This window comes from Oncorhynchus gorbuscha, linkage group LG19, assembly GCF_021184085.1.
Source record: "Oncorhynchus gorbuscha isolate QuinsamMale2020 ecotype Even-year linkage group LG19, OgorEven_v1.0, whole genome shotgun sequence".
NCBI classification, from domain to species: Eukaryota; Metazoa; Chordata; class Actinopteri; order Salmoniformes; family Salmonidae; genus Oncorhynchus; species Oncorhynchus gorbuscha.
Window position 1 is genome coordinate 13785925 of NC_060191.1, and position 21794 is coordinate 13807718.

A 21794-nucleotide genomic window follows, 5' to 3' on the forward strand; every position below is an offset into this window, starting at 1 on the left:
GGATCCTAATCAAATCAACATACTGACATACTGTGCCTCAGTGCATCATAGATGGAGGGAATAACACCAAGAGCAGGCTGTATATGCACATCCTCAAACTAAAGTATGAACATTTTGTTCAAAAATTAAACTACTTTCTGTTGTGTACCAGCACTGGTAAGGGTGGGTACCACTTTGTGGCACTATGCCACCTAGGGAAAAACTTCCAAGAAAAGGGCAGTTCTGTTGTTTTCTGAAAAGAAATCAGACAATGATTAACCATTATCTAATAAAGAATACACTTGCTCAAATGGACTGCTACACACATACATAAACTACCCCCTAAAGGAAATGGATTTTTATTACAAGTACCAATAGTATTTTCCATATTGTCACTTAAATCTTAACTAAACCAGAAAACACTATGGACAATAAATATGCTACATTTTGTGTAAAATAACAATTTCTATAGAACAATATTAGGAAATGGAACAGAATGACTGATGACACATTTATTACACATTCTTGGACACAATGTTTTAAGTGACAAAAAAAACACAATAACAAATTAAAATCCTGGAAAATAACACCCCCAAATTAAATCCTCCGATAAACAAAACAAGTGACAATAATATAGGCCTAGAAAACAATTAAAACTGGTCCAGCTTGTTTTCTTATTACTGCATTGAGCCAACAGTAGCAACCCATTTCCATTGGTAAAGCAGTCAAACCAAAAATATTTGTCTAAAACCGCTCAAACATGACTCAGCTTAAATAGCACATCTTTCTTACAAGCATACAATGATTTGTCATTACATGAAATTGTATCTAGGTTAACATGGCACCTAAATCATCTGTTTAAAAACCCAGAACAGCAAGAGACACTATGCTGGCTGATTCTTGTATTTGATAGGCTTATGGCTGATAATGCACAGCGGAATGTACTGTTGTCCATTTGCATGGCATCCTATGTATACCAAGGGTTATAGCTACAGCAAATGAGCCATTTGAGAAGCATAATAACCAACTTATGCTTCATCATAGTAACCATACCCCGATGTATTATTGGACCACTACATTTAAAGGACATACATATTCTCATTGTCGTTTTGTACCACTACAGTTGAAGTGGAAAGACACATAAGCGGCAATATAATCAATTTAATATTACATACTTAAACATTCTCAGATCAGCAGGTGCCACTCTAACAGCAGGTAAAGTAAGTGTGATCCTGTAATGATTATGTACACTTTACACCAGGGTTGGGCTCAATTTAATTTCAATTCAGGAAGTAAACTGAAATTCCTATTCCAATTAAACATGTTCTCAATGCTTTTCAATGAGAATACAATTGTGAATTGGATTTTACTTCCTGAATTGAATTTATATGGAATTGGCCCCAATCCTGCTACTAAACACCATCTCTTACCTGTCGTAAGGCAGCATAATTTGACTTGGGGCTAGTGCTACAGAACAGCCAGTAATCAAAGGAGAAATAATATAGAGAAAGATTGTGTAAGAGAGAGCAACAGTTCACATTTCCATCCAGAGACACACTAAAACAAAGAAATTGTCATTGAGTGGCAATTGTCATTAAGTGGCATTTAAAATCCCCAATGCCCCATGAGACTTTGGTTCGTTTAAATGCCCAGTTCAGTCAAAAACTATATTTTCCCATGATTAATATATATTACCAGGTTGGAATAACACTGTGAAATAATAATGCTCTTCTAGTGTTAGAAAAGACCGCCTGAAACTTCAGCCTGTTTTGGTGGGATGGAGTTTTGAACTGCCTGGTGACATCACCCGACGGTAAAAATGAGTTAATATATTAATAAGAAAGATTTCCAAACCTCTCTGCCCATAACATATAGTTCAGTTTACACCTCCCCTAAACCATTCCCAGAGAATTATTTTCTTTTTGACCATTTTAATTGAAAACAATAACAGTAAGGTACTTAGCGGTTACCCAGAAATGATTTGATATGGATATAAAAATGGCCGTATTTGGACCTTTAAATCCATGCTTCATTATTAGCCTAGGTCTGGGCCTCGCAGTCTACTGGTCAAAGACAGATCCTACTCACTATAGTATATAGTTTGATGCTCTCTCACACCTTTTAGTTGTCAGAAACTAATGCGGATTTGTCTTTCCAGCTGTTTCATGAAGCTTTCCATCCCTGGGAAGACTAGACTGCCAGACAGACAAACATTCCTCTCGTCACATCTCAGAGGAATCCTCATGTGAAACCCTTTGAGGGTCTGTCTGTGCACTCAGAAGTGCAGTGATTGAGAATAGTATGGCCAGTTACAATGGCATTAATGGTGGTGGGACACCATAACTAAAGTTCCCTATTGAAAGTTTGGCCCATTCTCTCCCCAACTATTGGCCAGCTAGAAAATTCTCTCCCCAATCACTGGCCAGCTAGCACGTTCTCTTCCTGCCTATTGGCCAGCTAGCACATTCTCTCCATGACTATCGGTGAGCTAGTTTTGGGATCATGGCTTGGGCTGGGCCGTCAGACAGCTGACATATTGGGTGCCAGTGGCTATCACACTAAGACACCACGTTCAGATCGACCCTTCAGGGGCAATGACACAAACAATATGGCAACCAACAGAGAAAATATGATATGATGTAGTTAGAAGGCGACAAATCAACAAAAACAATGACAAAAAGGGCAAGATTTTTGAAAAAGTAGTTCCTGTGTCAAGGTTGCTATGGCAACAACAGCAGTGCCAGTGTCCGTTCATATGCATTCCGTGCAGAGGGGTAACTGTGTTACCGTAGTGGGGTATTGTATCATAAAATCAGACAGTTTTCAGCTTATACAGTCAGTCTATGGACAAGGTTAGGGATCTTCCCCAGCCCAAACAACCTGCTTAGTGGTGTGGACAGCAGCAGGCCAGTGTAGAGCGAGTCCCTGTATGCAGAGGGGTAACTGTGTTACCGTAGTGGGGTATTGTAGTGGGGTATTGTATCATAAAATCAGACAGTTTTCAGCTTATACAGTCAGTCTATGGACAAGGTTAGGGATCTTCCCCAGCCCAAACAACCTGCTTAGTGGTGTGGACAGCAGCAGGCCAGTGTAGAGCGAGTCCCTGTATGCTTCACAGCCCTACATCATACACCTGGCCTTTCTCTCACCCCATCCTCCTCCTCCTCTTCCTCATGCCGTTGGCTCAGTAATCAGTACAGGCTCCAGGCCCGCTGATCCTGAGGGTACGATGATGAAGAAGAGTGGGATGAAGAGGAAGAGGAGAAGTCTGTGGGGCGTAGCTGCTTTCCACACGCACACATTCAGTCCATCTTCTCCTTCTGGACCAGCTTGGGCGAGTCTACAAACTCCCGACCGTTGAAGAGGATGACGCCGGCCGTCACGAAGCTAGCTGTGCCCCAGAACAGCACATACGCCAGGGTCTCCGTCCACGTGTCACCTGAGGGGGGGACGAAAACACACACACACACACTGAGGGTCACTACGGATAATAACTATGTACCGAAAAAGTTCCCATTGATAGCACATACTTGCCTAGTCAGTACCAGTTCAGTACAAGTAGAAACAGTATTGTAAAATTAAGTCCTGCAAAATGTGTTTATGGACAAAATCTTAACTTGAGATCGGTGCAGGTATAACTAGAATTTTCAAATAAATTCCATGCCCCTATTAGGATTCAATGCAGAATTGACAAGGGAGTCCACTGCTGTCTTACCAGCCATGAGGAGGCAGATGATACACATGGAGAATGCCACAACCATGATAATGGGCAACTAGAGGGGGAGAGGGGAAACAGGAGTTAAATAAGATAACGGAATCTCAATCTACCGCTTGTGACTGAAACCAACACATATTGTAGCCTATCAGTATACATAGCACTGATCAAGCCTAGCCAATCAGATCTCACCGTGAGGAACTTCCAATCTTTGGTCTCGTGAAGGGGTGTGGTCATGTCTGCCTCATCAATGGCATAGTTACCCAGGAACAGATCAATAGAGTCCTGATGATCAGGAGAGATGTCTCAATTATCAGTTACCACACACGTCAATAATTTACAAAACATGACTAATAAATGGCACATGCACAGTAGACACACACACACACCTGTCTGAAGCCGTCTGAAAAGTTGTTCTTGTAGTATCTGATCATGGAGTTCCAGCCGTCCATCACCAGCCCCCATTGTGTCCTCTTCCCTGTTCTGAGACATGAGCAACGCTTCAGTCATCCCTGTCATAATCATCTCTCACACATACTACAAATAATCATCATCATCCTCCACCCTTTCATTGAGCACACTCTTACTCAGAGTTGTCTTCCTGGTTATCACAAAAATCACAAGCAGAAAATCCCTGTTCTTAGGGCACCAACATCCAGTAGGATGTTTTGATGTAGTTGATAGCCAATAATGCATGGCCAACTTCATGGGTGTGACTGACAGTGGGATGGTACTGTGACAGCAGAAAGACAACTAGTTCTCAGTCATTGTATAATGGACAAGTTCTATTGGAATCCATAATATCCTCCTAAAGCCAGGTGAACTCAGTGACTTCCTGATGGAATGGAGTACGTTTCTATGAAGAGAGCTAGTCCTGTGCCTTAGTTTGCTAATCACCAGAATAGCAAGAAACACGTGAGCCCTTCTCTCTCACCTTGTGAAGTCTGTCTTCAAGGCCCCTGTGCCAGCATACTGCTTGGCACACGCATTGGCATTGTCTGCCCACGCTGCAGCGAGCAAGGGTGAAAGAGGGAGAGGAAGAAAGAGAAGAAAAAACAGATTTAGTCAGTGGAAAACGGGGAGGATTTCAATCATGTTAAACCAAAGTGTTGGAATAATCTCATAAGGAAGACAATGCTGTGCTCGTGCTGGCAGAGAGTGCTGGTACGAAAGTGTGCAGATTTCAGCTGAGGATCACCATTTTTGTAGATCTTCTCGAAGTCGGCCTGATCTTCAATCCTCTGGCCCATGTGGAGAACTCCCAGTCGCTGCAGATAAACAAAGATGTGTGGTGAGATACTGCAGTGGCCTGACTACAGGGGGCAAGGTGGAACCAAGATGGTCGCCTGACCACAGGGGGCAAGGTGGAACCAAGATGGTCGCCATCAGATTCAGCACTGTTGTTTACCCAAAAGACCTTGATGCAACTTCACCTTCGTCACCCTGTGGGTCAACTAGCAGCCTTACTACACTATTAATACATGTTTCAATGACAGTTTAACCCACAGTGCTAAAACAGTTTAGGAAAAAACACAATGGTACCTGAAGTATTTATTTTACCTGGGTGAGATGAGACCTGACCTTTTCACAGCCCACATAGGGTCAGATAACTAAACAGCCCACAGTCAAAGTCCATAGAGACAGCAGTCAGAGGCCTTCAACATAGAGTTTGGGTTTTCCCCGTCTGTTATGTCTGTTTGTTGCTCATTTGCAAATATGGGTCAAGTGAGTCAAGGTAATGTAAGTTGTGAAACGTATGACTTTGTCAAGTCAAAAGGTCTATGTTAGGTCAAAATGGACGAGCTCCTCATAAAATGTAGTTTCCATTAAGATTTTTACCATTGTTTTTACAGAATGTAAAAAGGGGAGGCTAGGTCTACACCTTTATTGAACAGTAAAACTAAAACTCCTGAGGTAGAACACGGAGGAACATGACATTACTCATTATGTCAAAGACACAGAAAGAGTGAGTCTAGATGTGGTGAACGTTTATAGATCAGGAATGTGAAACTCATTCCATGGACAGCCTAGTGTCGGCTGGTTTTAGCTTTTTCCTTTCAATTAAGACCTAGACAACCAGGTGAGGAGAGTTCATTACTAATCAGAGACCTAAATTCATCAATCAAGTACGAGGGATTAGAGAACCCGCTGCCACTTGGCCCTCCGTGGAATGAGTTTGACACCTGTAGTTAAGATGGAAATGGTAGAAGTGTCTAGAACTAGTGGGAGTGTCTATATATTGGACATGTCTGATTGGTGGTTCCTACCTCCAGCTGTGACTGCAGTGAGCGTCGTGCCAGCAGACTCTGGATGACGTTGGTACGGTCCAGACAGTCCATGCAGTTACTGCGGAACATCCCTTCCTGTTGCACCAGAACGTTCCCATCCACATCAACCAGGAAGTACCTGACCAACCAATCAAACAATTTGATTCCTATTTGATTTTACAATAACATTTGTCCCAAAACAAAATCAGCAAACCACAGACGGAGATGAACACAAAGTACACAAACTCATCTCACCGGCCATGCAGACTAAATACCTACCCATACTCGTCCTGCATCTCTGTCACCATATCGACTAAGATCTGCAGGCGATGCCACCTCATCCGACTGCATTCCTTGTGGAAGTCAAACGCTATGTACCTAGAGGTGCACGGTACAGGGAGAAAGGTATGTCAAATCCAATTAAATCATTTTCCTTAAGGGGTTATTTGGAGTTCTATGGCTTTAGACAGAATGTTCACCCCTAAAAAAAATATAAAAAATACATGAATGACGTTAGAAGAAGACGGGCATAGTGGGATCAGAATGAATGATGGGGAAAAGCTATAGTCCTTACTTGACCATGCCATTGCCCAAGCTGGACACCATTTTGTCAAAGGCCTGTTCCAATTGCTTCTCTGAGCCTTTCTGGTCGATCAGATTTAAAATCACTTGCTTTCCATAAATGATGATCTGCGAGTCAAAATGCCTTTGGAAGCCATCCAGCTGTGAAAGCAGGACAATAAAGGTAAGAAAGACTTGACTCAGTATAGTAATACTCAATATCACATACCTCTACTGTTTTAAATGACTACTACTACTGTACATTGAAATGTTTTTACATTTAAACATTGAATATGAAAAATGATATGAATATTTTAACAGGTAGCTTACATGGTTGATGGTTTTACTGATCTGAGGTTTTGGTTTGTACTTGAGGTTGGGTCTTTGGGACCAGTAGAAGGGGATGGAGCCTCGGGTCTGTACGAATGAGGCCTTGCCCCCGCTGTACTGGACAATCTGCTCTGTCTCCACAAAGTTAGCTGCATGACCCTCTGAGTCAATGCCTGATGGACCAAATAGACATTATGTAATGATCTGTCTGAACGAGGAGTGTTTGACAGTAAAAATATAAAGAAGTGGACAGGCCAATATTATCTGCAAAGGGCTGGATTGTGTGCAGGGTTTTGTTCCAACCCAGCTGTAAAAAAACCTGATTCCAATAATCAAAATATTGATTGAAGACCCAGTTAGCATATAATATTCTGAGAACCATGTTTCTTGGAGCTTAGCGAGAGTGTGGATGTCCTATGGTTATTTAGCAAAACATCTTCCCACAACTATCTGAGAATGGTGCAGAATAGTTCATTGCTTTGGAACATTCTCAGCACATTTAAGATATATATATATGTAATTTACTTTGTATTTCATTACCGTAACAGTACATTTACTAAAAGTTCAAACATGGTTACATTGACTTTCAATGTTTGTGATGTTCTAGGATTGTTCTCCAAGTGGTTTGACATTGGGAATAATTTGAAACTCAAATGAACAATTTTGTATTTGTTAGAAAAATATATGGCATTCTAGCTCCATCCTGGTGGCGCATTGGACTAATTCCATAGATCGAGACCAGAAGAGCATAGGTTTCAATCGCCATGCCACAATAAAAAATAGTAAAAAGTTTGAATGATTAATGCCTAAGCATATGAATTTCCATGTGTCGCACCTGTGCACAAAGCAGTTAACCCAAACTAAGATAGCAGTGTTAAAAGCCCTATTGAAATATTTGCTCAGGACATTAATAAAACCTAACAAGAAAACTTTCAGGGAACCATAGTAAAACGTTCAGAACATAATATAATAATATAATAATATACTTTGACAGCTTTGAAATTCTCTTAACCAGCTTCATCACCTGGAAAGCATTTCAAATAACAGGTGTGCCTTTTTGAAAGTTAATTTGCAGAATTTCTTTCCTTCTTAAAAGAGCCAATCGGTTGTGTTGTGACAAAGTAGGGGTGGTATACAGAAGATAGCCCTATTTGGTAAAAGACCAAGTCCATATTATGGCAAGAACAGCTCAGTTAAGCAAAGAGAAACGACAGTCCATCATTACTTTAAGACATGAAGGGCAGTCCATACGGAAAATTGCTATGATGAAACTTGCTCTCATGAGGACCGCCACAGGTAACGAAAATAAGGAAGGTAAGGAAGACCCAGAGTTACCTCTGCTGCAGAGGATAAATTCATTAGAGTTAACAGCCTCAGAAATTGCAGCCCAAATAAATACTTCAGAGTTCAAGTAACAGACACATCTCAACATAAACTGTTCAGAGGACACCGGGTGAATCAGGCCTTCATGGTCGAATTGCTTCAAAGAAACCACTACTAAAAGACATCAATAAGGAGGAGACATGCTTGAGCCAAGAAACACAAGCAATAGACATTAGACCGATTTTTGGTTCCAATCGCTGTGTCTTTGTGAGACGCAGAGTAGGTGAATGGATGATCTCCGCATGCGTGGTTCCCACCATGAAGCATGGAGGTGTGATGGTGCTTTGCTGGTGACACGGTCTGTGATTTAATTAGTATTCAAGGCACACTTAACCAGCATGGCTACCACAGCATTCTGCAGCGATACGCCACGCCATCTGGTTTGCGCTTAGTGGGACTAACATTTGTTTTTCAACAGGACAATGACCCAACACACACCTCCAGGCTGTGTAAGGGCTATTCGACCAAGAAGGAGAGTGATGGAGTGCTGCATCAGATGACCTGGCCTCCACAATCACCCGACCTCAACCCAATTGAGATGAGTTGGACCGCAGAGTGAAGGAAAAGCATCCAACAAGTGCTCAGCATATGTGGGAACTCCTTCAAGACTGTTGGAAAAGCATCCCTCATGAAGCTGGTTGAGAGAATGCCAAGAGCGTGCAAAGCTGTCATCAAGGCAAAGGGTGGCTACTTTGAAGAATCTAAAATATATTTTGAATTTGTTTAACACTTTTTTGGTTACTACATGATTCCATGTGTGTTATTTCATAGTTCTGATGTCTTCACTATTATTATACAATAAGGAAACCCCTTGAAAGAGTAGACGTGTCCAAACATTTGACTGGTACTGTATGTATTACTGTTTGGCTGGAACAAAACCCACTGCACCTACACCGGTCCACTGTGGAAAGATTGTCCATCATCCCTGCTCTAGTCAGAAAGCTCCAGTTAGACGTGTTGTTGGATGTGGAGTCAGTCACCTCTGACGTAGTAACGTACTCCAGCCCTGAAGCAGCTCCGCCTGGAGATGATGTTCCAGTCAAAGATCTTCCCATTGATGCAGCAGGACTTCATAACGATGACTGGACAACACATGGTTAGGGATAATACAGTCTTAACCTTTAAAGCCTAACTTTACCTCCTGAATTCAACCTTTCTCTGCCTCCTTTTCAGAAAATGTTTTGGAGTTGGGCCTGCTGTGATGCTTAGAAATGTGGGCTCCATCACAATATGTCAATGGATCCACTTTCCCAATTATAATGCGACGTATATGAATCTCTAGCTCCCCCTTGTGGCTAATGGAGAAAACCGCAAGTTAACTTCTATTGATATTCATGGTCTGTCAAACAGTTTAAGTTTTTCTCAGGGAAAAGAATGACTAATGCAGAGTAATGGGCTTTACATCCAGTCACTCAGACCACCAAACTTCATGGAAAATATTAACGTAAAAATGACCATGTGATGTAGTGTGCTCCCATCACAGAGGGTAGATTTCCAACCAATGACAGATTACAGGGTTTAAACTGCAATGCTGTTTAACAGTTCATTCACTCCAAACAACCACCCCGTGAATGACATCTCACATGGGTAATATCTGTTGTCTTACAGGAAGTGGTAACGAGGTCTTCCTGTTTATGAGAATTGAAAAGGAGGGAAAAGTCTTCATCTGGAGTTTGTAACAAATAAAAAAACCTGAAAGGATACAGCCGTGGACAACAGGGAAAGCAAACCTGTGCAGCTGTCAAGAGAAGAACAGAGACAATGCAGTTTAGAAAGACCATAAGATCTGTACTGGAACATATTTTATATTTACCACAAGTGGTTTTAACATGTGTCAGCTCTGTCCTTACCTCTGGCTGTGGCATGAATTCTCTCAACAGGTGACCATTCCACACAAACCGCTGATCTGCCTAAAATGAGGGCAAGAAAACAACACATCTTTATCATACCATTCAACTTGTTTCCACATGCCCTGCATAGGAAATGTCTGCATCTGGACAGGACGCACGTACAAACACATTACTCGTGTTTTCATGACTGTGTCTCCAAATGGAAACATGTTTTTACATTATTTTCCTCCCTCATACAGTTGAAGTCAGAAGTTTACATAAACTTAGGTTGGAGTCATTAAAACTCTTTTTTTTAACCACTCCATGAATTTCTTGTTAACAAACTAATGTTTTGGCAAGTCAGGTAGGACATCTACTTTGTGCACGAAACAAGTAATTTTTCCAATAATTCTTTACAGACAGATTACTTCACTGTATCATAATGCCAGTGGGTCAGAAGTTTACATACACTGAGTTGACTGTGCCTTTAAACAGCTTGGAGAATTCCAGAAAGTGATGTCATGGCTTTAGAAGCTTCTGATAGGCTAATTGACATCATTTGAGTCAGTTGGAGGTGTACCTGTGGATGTATTTCAAGGCCTACCTTCAAACTCATTTACATTTTACATTTAAGTCATTTAGCAGACGCTCTTATCCAGAGCGACTTACAAATTGGTGCATTCACCTTATGACATCCAGTGGGACAGTCACTTAACAATAGTGCATCTAAAACTTAGGGGGGGGGTGGGGTGAGAGGGATTACTTAACCTATCCTAGGTATTCCTTAAAGAGGTGGGGTTTCAGGTGTCTCCGGAAGGTGGTGATTGACTCCGCTGTCCTGGCGTCGTGAGGGAGTTTGTTCCACCATTGGGGGGGCCAGGGCAGCGAACAGTTTTGACTGGGCTGAGCGGGAGCTGTACTTCCTCAGTGGTAGGGAGGCGAGCAGGCCAGAGGTGGATGAACGCAGTGCCCTTGTTTGGGTGTAGGGCCTGATCAGAGCCTGGAGGTACTGAGGTGCCGTTCCCCTCACAGCTCCGTAGGCAAGCACCATGGTCTTGTAGCGGATGCGAGCTTCAACTGGAAGCCAGTGGAGAGAACGGAGGAGCGGGGTGACGTGAGAGAACTTGGGAAGGTTGAACACCAGACGGGCTGCGGCGTTCTGGATGAGTTGAAGGGGTTTAATGGCACAGGCAGGGAGCCCAGCCAACAGCGAGTTGCAGTAATCCAGACGGGAGATGACAAGTGCCTGGATTAGGACCTGCGCCGCTTCCTGTGTGAGGCAGGGTCGTACTCTGCGGATGTTGTAGAGCATGAACCTACAGGAACGGGCCACCGCCTTGATGTTAGTTGAGAACGACAGGGTGTTGTCCAGGATCACGCCAAGGTTCTTGGCGCTCTGGGAGGAGGACACAATGGAGTTGTCAACCGTGATGGCGAGATCATGGAACGGGCAGTCCTTCCCCGGGAGGAAGAGCAGCTCCGTCTTGCCGAGGTTCAGCTTGAGGTGGTGATCCATCATCCACACTGATATGTCTGCCAGACATGCAGAGATGCGATTCGCCACCTGGTCATCAGAAGGGGGAAAGGAGAAGATTAATTGTGTGTCGTCTGCATAGCAATGATAAGAGAGACCATGTGAGGTTATGACAGAGCCAAGTGACTTGGTGTATAGCGAGAATAGGAGAGGGCCAAGAACAGAGCCCTGGGGGACACCAGTGGTGAGAGCGCGTGGTGAGGAGACAGATTCTCGCCACGCCACCTGGTAGGAGCGACCTGTCAGGTAGGACGCAATCCAAGCGTGGGCCGCGCCGGAGATGCCCAACTCGGAGAGGGTGGAGAGGAGGATCTGATGGTTCACAGTATCGAAGGCAGCCGATAGATCTAGAAGGATGAGAGCAGAGGAGAGAGAGTTAGCTTTAGCAGTGCGGAGCGCCTCCGTGATACAGAGGAGAGCAGTCTCAGTTGAATGACTAGTCTTGAAACCTGACTGATTTGGATCAAGAAGGTCATTCAGAGAGAGATAGCGGGAGAGCTGGCCAAGGACGGCACGTTCAAGAGTTTTGGAGAGAAAAGAAAGAAGGGATACTGGTCTGTAATTGTTGACATCTGAGGGATCGAGTGTAGGTTTTTTCAGAAGGGGTGCAACTCTCGCTCTCTTGAAGACGGAAGGGACGTAGCCAACGGTCAGGGATGAGTTGATGAGCGAGGTGAGGTAAGGGAGAAGGTCTCCGGAAATGGTCTGGAGAAGAGAGGAGGGGATAGGGTCAAGCGGGCAGGTTGTTGGGCGGCCGGCCGTCACAAGACGCGAGATTTCATCTGGAGAGAGAGGGGAGAAAGAGGTCAGAGCACAGGGTAGGGCAGTGTGAGCAGAACCAGCGGTGTCGTTTGACTTAGCAAACGAGGATCGGATGTCGTCGACCTTCTTTTCAAAATGGTTGACGAAGTCATCTGCAGAGAGGGAGGAGGGGGAGGGGGCGGAGGATTCAGGAGGGAGGAGAAGGTGGCAAAGAGCTTCCTAGGGTTAGAGGCAGATGCTTGGAATTTAGCGTGGTAGAAAGTGGCTTTAGCAGCAGAGACAGAGGAGGAAAATGTAGAGAGGAGGGAGTGAAAGGATGCCAGGTCCGCAGGGAGGCGAGTTTTCCTCCATTTCCGCTCGGCTGCCCGGAGCCCTGTTCTGTGAGCTCGCAATGAGTCATCGAGCCACGGAGCGGGAGGGGAGGACCGAGCCGGCCTGGAGGATAGGGGACATAGAGAGTCAAGGGATGCAGAGAGGGAGGAGAGGAGGGTTGAGGAGGCAGAATCAGGAGATAGGTGGGAGAAGGTTTGAGCGGAGGGAAGAGATGATAGGATGGAAGAGGAGAGAGTAGCGGGGAGAGAGAGCGAAGGTTGGGACGGCGCGATACCATCCGAGTAGGGGCAGTGTGGGAGGTGTTGGATGAGAGCGAGAGGGAAAAGGATACAAGGCAGTGGTCGGAGACTTGGAGGGGAGTTGCAATGAGGTTAGTGGAAGAACAGCATCTAGTAAAGATGAGGTCGAGCGTATTGCCTGCCTTGTGAGTAGGGGGAAGGTGAGAGGGTGAGGTCAAAAGAGGAGAGGAGTGGAAAGAAGGAGGCAGAGAGGAAAGAGTCAAAGGTAGACGTGGGGAGGTTAAAGTCGCCCAGAACTGTGAGAGGTGAGCCGTCCTCAGGAAAGGAGCTTATCAAGGCATCAAGCTCATTGATGAACTCTCCGAGGGAACCTGGAGGGCGATAAATGATAAGGATGTTAAGCTTGAAAGGGCTAGTAACTGTGACAGCATGGAATTCAAAGGAGGCGATAGACAGATGGGTAAGGGGAGAAAGAGAGAATGACCACTTGGGAGAGATGAGGATCCCGGTGCCACCACCCCGCTGACCAGACGCTCTCGGGGTGTGCGAGAACACGTGGGCGGACGAAGAGAGAGCAGTAGGAGTAGCAGTGTTGTCTGTGGTGATCCATGTTTCCGTCAGTGCCAAGAAGTCGAGGGACTGGAGGGAGGCATAGGCTGAGATGAACTCTGCCTTGTTGACCGCAGATTGGCAGTTCCAGAGGCTACCGGAGACCTGGAACTCCACGTGGGTCGTGCGCGCTGGGACCACCAGAGTAGGGTGGCCGCGGCCACGCGGTGAGGAGCGTTTGTATGGTCTGTGCAGAGAGGAGAGAACAGGGATAAACAGACACATAGTTGACAGGCTACAGAAGAGGCTACGCTGATGCAAAGGAGATTGGAATGACAAGTGGACTACACGTCTCGAATGTTCAGAAAGTTAAGCTACGTAGCAAGAATCTTATTGACTAAAATGATTAAAATGATACAGTACTGCTGAAGTAGGCCAGCTGGCAGTGGGTGCGTTGTTGACACTACACTAATCAAGTCGTTCCGTTGAGTGTAATAGTTTCTGCAGTGTTGCTATTCGGGGGCTAGCAGGCTAGCTAGCAGTGTTGTTTACGTTACGTTGCGTTAAAAGAACGACAATAGATGGCTAGCGAACCTAGAAAATCGCTCTAGACTACACAATTATCTTTGATACAAAGACGGCTATGTAGCTAGCTAAGTAGCTAGCTACGATCAAACAAATCAAACCGTTGTACTGTAATGAAATGAAGTGAAAATGTGATACTACCTGTGAATGCGACCGGGTAGTTTAGTTCTATACAGAAGACGTTGGCTAGCGTTGGCTAGCTAGCAGAGTCACCTACGTTAAGGACGACAAATAGCTGGCTAGCTAACCTCGGTAAATTAAGATAACCACTCTAAGACTACACACTCTAAACCTAAACAACACAATTATCTTGGATACGATGATATGAAGACAGCAAAGACAGCTATGTAGCTAGCTAACACTAAACTAATCAAGTCGTTCAGTTGAGTGTAATAGTTTCTCCAGTGCAGCTAATCAGTGGACGTTAGCTAGCTGGCTAGTGAAGACTACGTTAGGACGGCGAAATACGATAATTACGCAATTATCTTTGATACAAAGACGGCTATGTAGCTAGCTGAGAAGAAATTGCTAAGATAAGACAAATCAAACCGTTGTGATATAATGAAATATAATGAAAAAGTTATACTACCCGTTGGAGCGAAGTGCAGATGCGACCACTCGCTCCAACCGGAACCGGAACCTAATATCAGTGCCTTTGTTTGACATCATAAGAAAATCAAAAGAAATCAGCCAAGACCTCAGAAAAAAAAAAAAAAAAATGTAGACCTCCACAAGTCTGGTTCATCCTTGGGAGCAATTTCCAAATGCCTGAAGGTACCACGTTCATCTGTACAAACAATAGTACGCAAGTATAAACACCATGGGACCACGCAGCAGTCTTACTGCTCAGGAAGGAGACGCGTTCTGTCTCCTAGAGATGAACGTACTTTGGTGCGAACAGTGCAAATCAATCCCAGAACAACAGCAAAGGACCTTGTGAAGATGCTGGAGGAAACGGGTACAAAAGTATCTATATCCACAGTAAAACGAGTCCTCTAGACATAACCTGAATCACCGCTCAGCAAGGAAGAAGCCACTGCTCCAAAACCGCCATAAAAAAGACAGACTACAGTTTGCAACTGCACATGGGGACAAAGATTGTACTTTTTGGAGAAATGTCCTCAGGTCGAATGAAACAAATTATAACTGTTTGGCCATTACGACCATCGTTAGGTTTGGAGGAAAATAGGGAGACGCTTGCAAGCCGAAGAACACCATCCCAACCGCAAAGCATGGGGGTGGCAGCATCATGTTGTGGGAGTGCTTTGCTGCAGGAGGGTCTGGTGCACTTCACAAAATAGATGGCGACATGAGGTAGGAAAGTTATGTGGATATTGGAAGCAACATCTCAAGACATCAGTCGAAGTTAAAGCTTGGTCAGAAATGGGTCTTCCAAATTGACAATGACCACAAGCACACATCCAAAGTTGTGGCAAAATGGCTTAAGGACAACAAAGTCAAGGCATTAGAGTGGCCATCACAAAGCCCTGACCTCAATCCCATATAAAATGTGTGGGCACAACTGAAAAAGCGTGTGTGAACAAGGAGGCCTTACAAACCTGACTCAGTTACACCAGCTCTGTCAGGAGGAATGGGACGAAATTCACCCAACTGATTGTGGGAAGCTTGTGGAAGGCTACTCGAAACGTTTGACCCAAGTTAAACTATTTAAAGGCAATGCTATCAAATACAAATTGAGTGTATGTAAACTTCTGACCTGGGAATGTGATGAAAGAAATAAAATCTGAAATAAATCACTATTATTCTGACATTTCACATTCTTAAAATAAAGTGGTGGTCCTAACTGACCTAAGAAAGGGAATTTTTACTTGGATTAAATGCCAGGAATTGTGAAAAAGGAATTGTGAAAAACTGAGTTTAAAATGTATTTGGGTAAGGTGTATGTAAACTTCCAACTTCAACTGTATATATATACATATACATATACATACATACACACATACATACACACACACACACACACACACACACACACACACACACACACACACACACACACACACACACACACACACACACACACACACACACACACACACACACACACACACACACACACACACACACACACACACACACACACTTATTTTCCACCATAATTTGCAAATAAATTCATTAAAAATCCTACAATGTGATTTTCTGGATTTTTTTTCTTAATTTTGTCTGTCATAGTTGAAGTGTACCTATGATGAAAATTACAGGCCTCTCTCATCGTTTTAAGTGGGAGAACTTACACAATTGGTGGCTGACTAAATACTTTTTTGCCCCACTGTATATCCATCCCCACATTCTCTCACCCTTTCCAGCAGGCTCATCTCCTGGAACTCAGGACTGGTGTTGGCAAGTCTCTGCAGAGTGTGGGTCAGGTCGTAGTCTGTAGCAAAGTAGAAGCCGTCTGTGAGCAGAACACTGTTGATCATGGACAGGAAGGCTTTGTTGTCCTGCATCTGATGGGGTCAGAGGTTAAAGATGGGTCAGGAGGCAGGTTGAAAAAGGAAAGCAAAACAGAAGTTAGGTGGAACGGTGGTTAGAAAGTATCAGATGACCACTATATTTCTAAAAATAATATATACAAGGAATCTAAACTGAAATACTATAAATAACATTTCCTCCAACAGTAATTCAACTTGAATCCAACATAGAGATGCCCACTAATAGAGAAACACTTGTCTAGACTTGGGGACAGAACAGAGTGTTCTTGTAACAGCTACATGATGATGATACAGTCTGAAAGCAGTACTTGTTCTTTCTGTGAGAAGGGGTCTCGTTCTCTGACTGATAGACAGCTTTGCCCTTCACATACACTCGACTGTCTACAGACACACTGTCTGTCGTTGACCGGCTCCATAGCCAATTCAACACAGGGCATCTATGTCAGCGCAGACGCCTAGCATTCTCTGTCCAATATGCTGCTTTCCTATTGGTCACATACAGTAGTGAAGGAAAGTGACTTCTGCCGCTAGCAAATAACCCAGAGTATCAGGCTAGGCTTTTTGACATCCACATCAAAACAACCCACTGTCATTAACAAGGAATCATTGTGAAACACTCTCTTCTTGGCCTGAAACATTCACAGTCATGTTGAGCTTGGGTGCTTGTGGGCTGGCACTAAGGGCCCCAACTCACACCTTCCTACCTGGTTGTCTGTCAGGTGCAGCACAGTCTTCTTGTAAGAGATAACGTCAAAGTCCATAGCCTTCCACACGGCATGGCCCAACAGGTCACCCACCTTCTTCTTCTTTGTGATAACGATGAGGTACGTGCCTGTGGAGGGTAGGCAGAGGAGCACAGGTGTCGCTAAAGTAAACACTCACCCTGTTGAGAACATTTGTGTGTAATGCACAGGTAAAGACTTCTCAGTGGATGATTTTACTGGAGAGTCTGAACTGACTCACGTTGAAAGAGTGCAAGATTGAACCTACCTGCCACCAGACGGATAGTTCCCATGATCCCACATATTGGCCTGGTGACCGCATGGGGAGGAATGTCCTTCCTCACTAGAGGGACAGAGACAAATAATCATTTTTTAATAAAAAACAACAACATTTTAGTCATTTAGCAGACATGCTTATCCAGAGCGACTTATGAGTGCATATATTTTCATTTTTTTTTTGTACTGGTCTCCCATGGGGATCAAACCTACAACTCTGCTGTTACAAGTACAGTGATCCACCAACTGAGCCACATCATCTTTTCATTGCCTTTATGATCACAAACCACCATTTGCTCATCTTTTCAGTTCGCTGCAGCTAGTGACTAGAACGAGCTGCAACAAACACTCAAAATGGACAGTTATCTTAATCTCTTCATTCAAAGACTCAATCATGGACACTTACTGACAGTTGTGGCTGCTTTGCATGGTATATGGTTTTCTCTACCTTCTTGCCCTTTGTGCAGTTGTCTGTGCCCAACAATGTTTGTACCCTGCTTTGTGCTGCTACCATGTTGTGTTGCTATCATGCTGTGTGTCATCTTAGGTCTCTCTTTATGTAGTGTTGACTCTCTCGTTGTGATGTGTGTTTTGGCGTATATTTTTATTAAATGTCATTTTAATCTCATCCCCACAGGAGGCCTTTTGGTAGGCCGCCATTGTAAATACGAATTTGTTCTTACCTGACATGCCTAGTTAAATCAAATGTAATGTGGACTTTGGTCATCATGTCATGATGAACGCGCACAAACACAGAGTACTTAACATACCGGTGAGGATCATTTCTGTGGACACCCTGTCAATGGACAATACATCATTGGAGCCGTCATCACATGCCTCAATGTAAAACTTCTCTGGGGTAGTGTGCCTATGGGGGGAGAGTAGGCACAGAGGAGAGAGATACAAAATCAGTGACCTTGGTAGACGAACATCTGACATGGTGAATCCCGCCTAACAAACCATTGGCTTGATTTAGCAAAGCTCAACATAGTGGCTAACGTCACCACAAGCTAGCTCACACATACTAGCTGGCTCAATGGGCTAACTAACGTTAACAGCTAAGCTAACTCTATTCATCAACAAGATCGATTGAATTCTACCACTCAATTAAATCGAAAGGCAGATGGCTAAATAGGTACTGTTACGGACAACACAACTACACATCATTGACATAACTGTAAACTATCTACAATACTGTAAACTGAAACAAATCCCGCATACGAATGACTGCAGCCTGTAATTGCAGTTGAACGTTCACTAAATAGCTTATAATCTGCTAGCTAGCTCTAGACGTACACCTACGGCAATTTTCTCTCATCAGAATATGGCAATTTTTTTCAGAAAAGTTGTACTCGCTAGCTTCTGAAAATAAAAGACTGAAAACGATATATATTTTTCAAGACTTACAGGTTGAATTTCTCGTAGGCGGTCGCCATCTTTAGAGGAGGTCTGACATAGTGACGTGCCAATGAATGCGCACATTGTATATTATGGCTGACCGCGATTCGCGTCCAGGGTCAGACATTTAGCGTCGTAGTTGAAAACTATGATAAAGTACAGGCAGCTACTTATTATGTAGCACACAGAAATCCATTATTTGATCAAAGATACAGTTTAGTAATCGCACTATTACTCTACGAATCCTCATTTCAGACCATGAAATCCATCATCATAACTTTATAAGGCAACACTTTCTAGACCATTTTCATCGGGCTAGTGGCGCAATGGATAACGCGTCTGACTACGGATCAGAAGATTCTAGGTTCGACTCCTGGCTAGCTCGTTCTTTTTTCTTTCCGGATCTTCTCTGATCTTTTTATTCTACGAAGATTAAGCTATTGGTTTTTTGTTGTCATGATGAAGGAAGACTTTATTCTTGTTTCGATGCTATTATGAGTTGTTTGATTGAGTTCGACTCTTGGCTGACTCGGATCCTCTGATTCGGACCTTTTCCTCGCCAATGGGCTACTGCATATTTGATTCTGCACTGCCCGCGAGTTTGTTGAAAAAACAGCGCTGTCTGGTCAAACGTTACTGCTCATATTACAGTTGATCAAACTTTTGTATTCATATGTTTTTGTGTCCCAATAGCCTTAAAATGACAATCAGCAGTTGTTATATCCATACTGCCAAGCTTACCCTAGTAAAACTGACTATCCTACCAATCCTCGACTTCTGCGATGTCATCTACAAAATTGCTTCCAACACTCTACTCAGCAAACTGGATGTAGTTTATCACAGTGCCATCCGTTTTGTCACTAAAGCACCTTATACTACCCACCACTGCGACCTGTATGCTCTAGTCGGCTGGCCCTCGCTACATATTCGTCGCTAGACCCACTGGCTCCAGGTCATCTACAAGGCCATGCTAGGTAAAGCTCCGCCTTATCTCAGTTCACTGGTCACGATGGCAACACCCATCCGTAGCACGCGCTCCAGCAGGTGTATCTCACAGATCATCCCTAAAGCCAACACCTCATTCGGCCGCCTTTCGTTCCAGTACTCTGCTGCCTGTGACTGGAATGAATTGCAAAAATCGCTGAGGTTGGAGACTTTTATCTCCCTCACCAACTTCAAACATCAGCTATCTGAGCAGCTAACCGATCGCTGCAGCTGTACATAGTCTATTGGTAAATAACCCACCCATTTTCACCTACCTCATCCCCACAGTTTTTATTTATTTACTTTTCTGCTCTTTTGCACACCAATATCTCTACCTGTACATGATCATCTGATCATTTATCACTCCAGTGTTAATCTGCAATATTGTAATTATTCGCCTACCTCCTCATGCCTTTTGCACACATTGTATATAGACTCCCCTTTTTTTCTACTGTGTTATTGACTTGTTAATTGTTTACTCCATGTGTAACTCTGTGTTGTCTGTTCACACTGCTATGCTTTATCTTGGCCAGGTCGCAGTTGCAAATGAGAACTTGTTCTCAACTAGCCTACCTGGTTAAATAAAGGTGAAAAAAAATACATTAATGCTCTGTACCCCTTGATTATTGAAGAATATCATTTATAAATGCCTCATACATGTATTTTAACTGTCATACCCCATCAGAACCAAAATATTTTTAAAAATTACCTTTATTTTAAGTCAGTTAAGAACAAATTCTTATTTTCAATGACAGCCTAGGAACAGTGGGTTAACTGCCTTGTTTGGGGGCAGAACGAAAGATTCGTACCTTATCAGCTGGGGGATTTGAACTTGCAACCTTTCGGTTACTAGTCCAACTAGAGCCTAACGCTCTAACCACTAGGCTACCCTGCCGGCCGCAAAAAATAAATAAACTTGTTTTATGTAATGTAAAAATAAAATAAAAATTAAATGTGAATAAACACTGTATAACCTCAAAACATGAAAAAAAAAAAATTTTTGCATCCATAGCTATGTCTATGGATAGGAATTAGATTTCTCCAGCCCAATCCATCAATGTTTTACTGAAACAGTGGTGGAGAGGGCTTTGTTTTCGTTGCAACTGCTGATTGCCCCTTTAGGCCTACATTTATTTGGATTATCCTAAATACCCGTGTAAAGATATACCCACTACAGGTGTGCAAAAGCTTTTGTTTTATACAGGCTACTTGTTCATGAAGGAGAGACAGACAATTTGACAGGCTATTACAATGCATTTATATTTATATATATATATATATATATATTTCTTATGGACATCTCTCAAATCATTTTTAAATATAGTAAGCCACTGGAATACAAATGATTAATGATCATGGGAATTGTTGTTAACAAGCATAAATACTGTATAATAAATCATGAAATATGATAGACTAAGCTTACTAAAACAGAATCATTTAGAGTCACTTTTTTAACACTGCAAACCAAAATGGGTTCAGGGCATTCGGGGGTTTATTGGAATAGAATAAACCTAGTTATCTATTTTGGAAACATTGTTGACCCGGACATAACATAACTGCCATATTTGGGTTAATAATGCAATAGAAAGTATATGCTAGGGGTGGTGTGTGACAGAGGACAGTGGGAATATTAGCCAATATTATCAGTGTTGGGAACAGAACATCCAGGGTTCATTTAACAATAGAAATGTAATACTAATTCAACATGATTCCCATTGACATGGAATAACACAGGACCATGTACAGTTTGTGTATTAAATTGCTAACTTTGACTTTCTAGACACTGCCTGCATATTAGCTAAAATGAGCAATTCGTGTATTCCTAGTATAAAATGTAATGGAAACACACCTTCATAACTCACACACGGAGACATACAACAACACGGGGCAATTTC

The 21794-nt window shown here is 43.1% G+C and overlaps 1 protein-coding gene and 1 non-coding gene across 2 annotated transcripts; one reads left to right on the forward strand and one right to left on the reverse strand.

Moving 5' to 3' along the window:
• Positions 1-322: 322 nt before the first annotated feature.
• Positions 323-19054, reverse strand: LOC124004987 (phosphatidylinositol-3-phosphatase SAC1-B). The gene is made up of 18 exons (XM_046313789.1): positions 18925-19054; positions 18288-18385; positions 17510-17584; positions 17224-17351; positions 16385-16534; positions 10086-10145; positions 9940-9973; positions 9216-9317; positions 6853-7025; positions 6536-6684; positions 6241-6339; positions 5962-6100; positions 4893-4962; positions 4629-4701; positions 4084-4177; positions 3887-3979; positions 3695-3752; positions 323-3418 (listed from the first exon to the last, which is right to left on the reverse strand). Exons 1-18 carry the CDS (start codon positions 18951-18953, stop codon positions 3282-3284), a joined length of 1761 nt encoding a protein of 586 aa, XP_046169745.1. The 5' UTR covers positions 18954-19054; the 3' UTR covers positions 323-3281.
• Positions 19055-19227: 173 nt separating this feature from the next.
• Positions 19228-19300, forward strand: trnar-acg. The gene has a single exon. It is a non-coding gene; the product is annotated as a tRNA-Arg (tRNA).
• The last annotated feature ends 2494 nt before the right edge of the window (positions 19301-21794 follow it).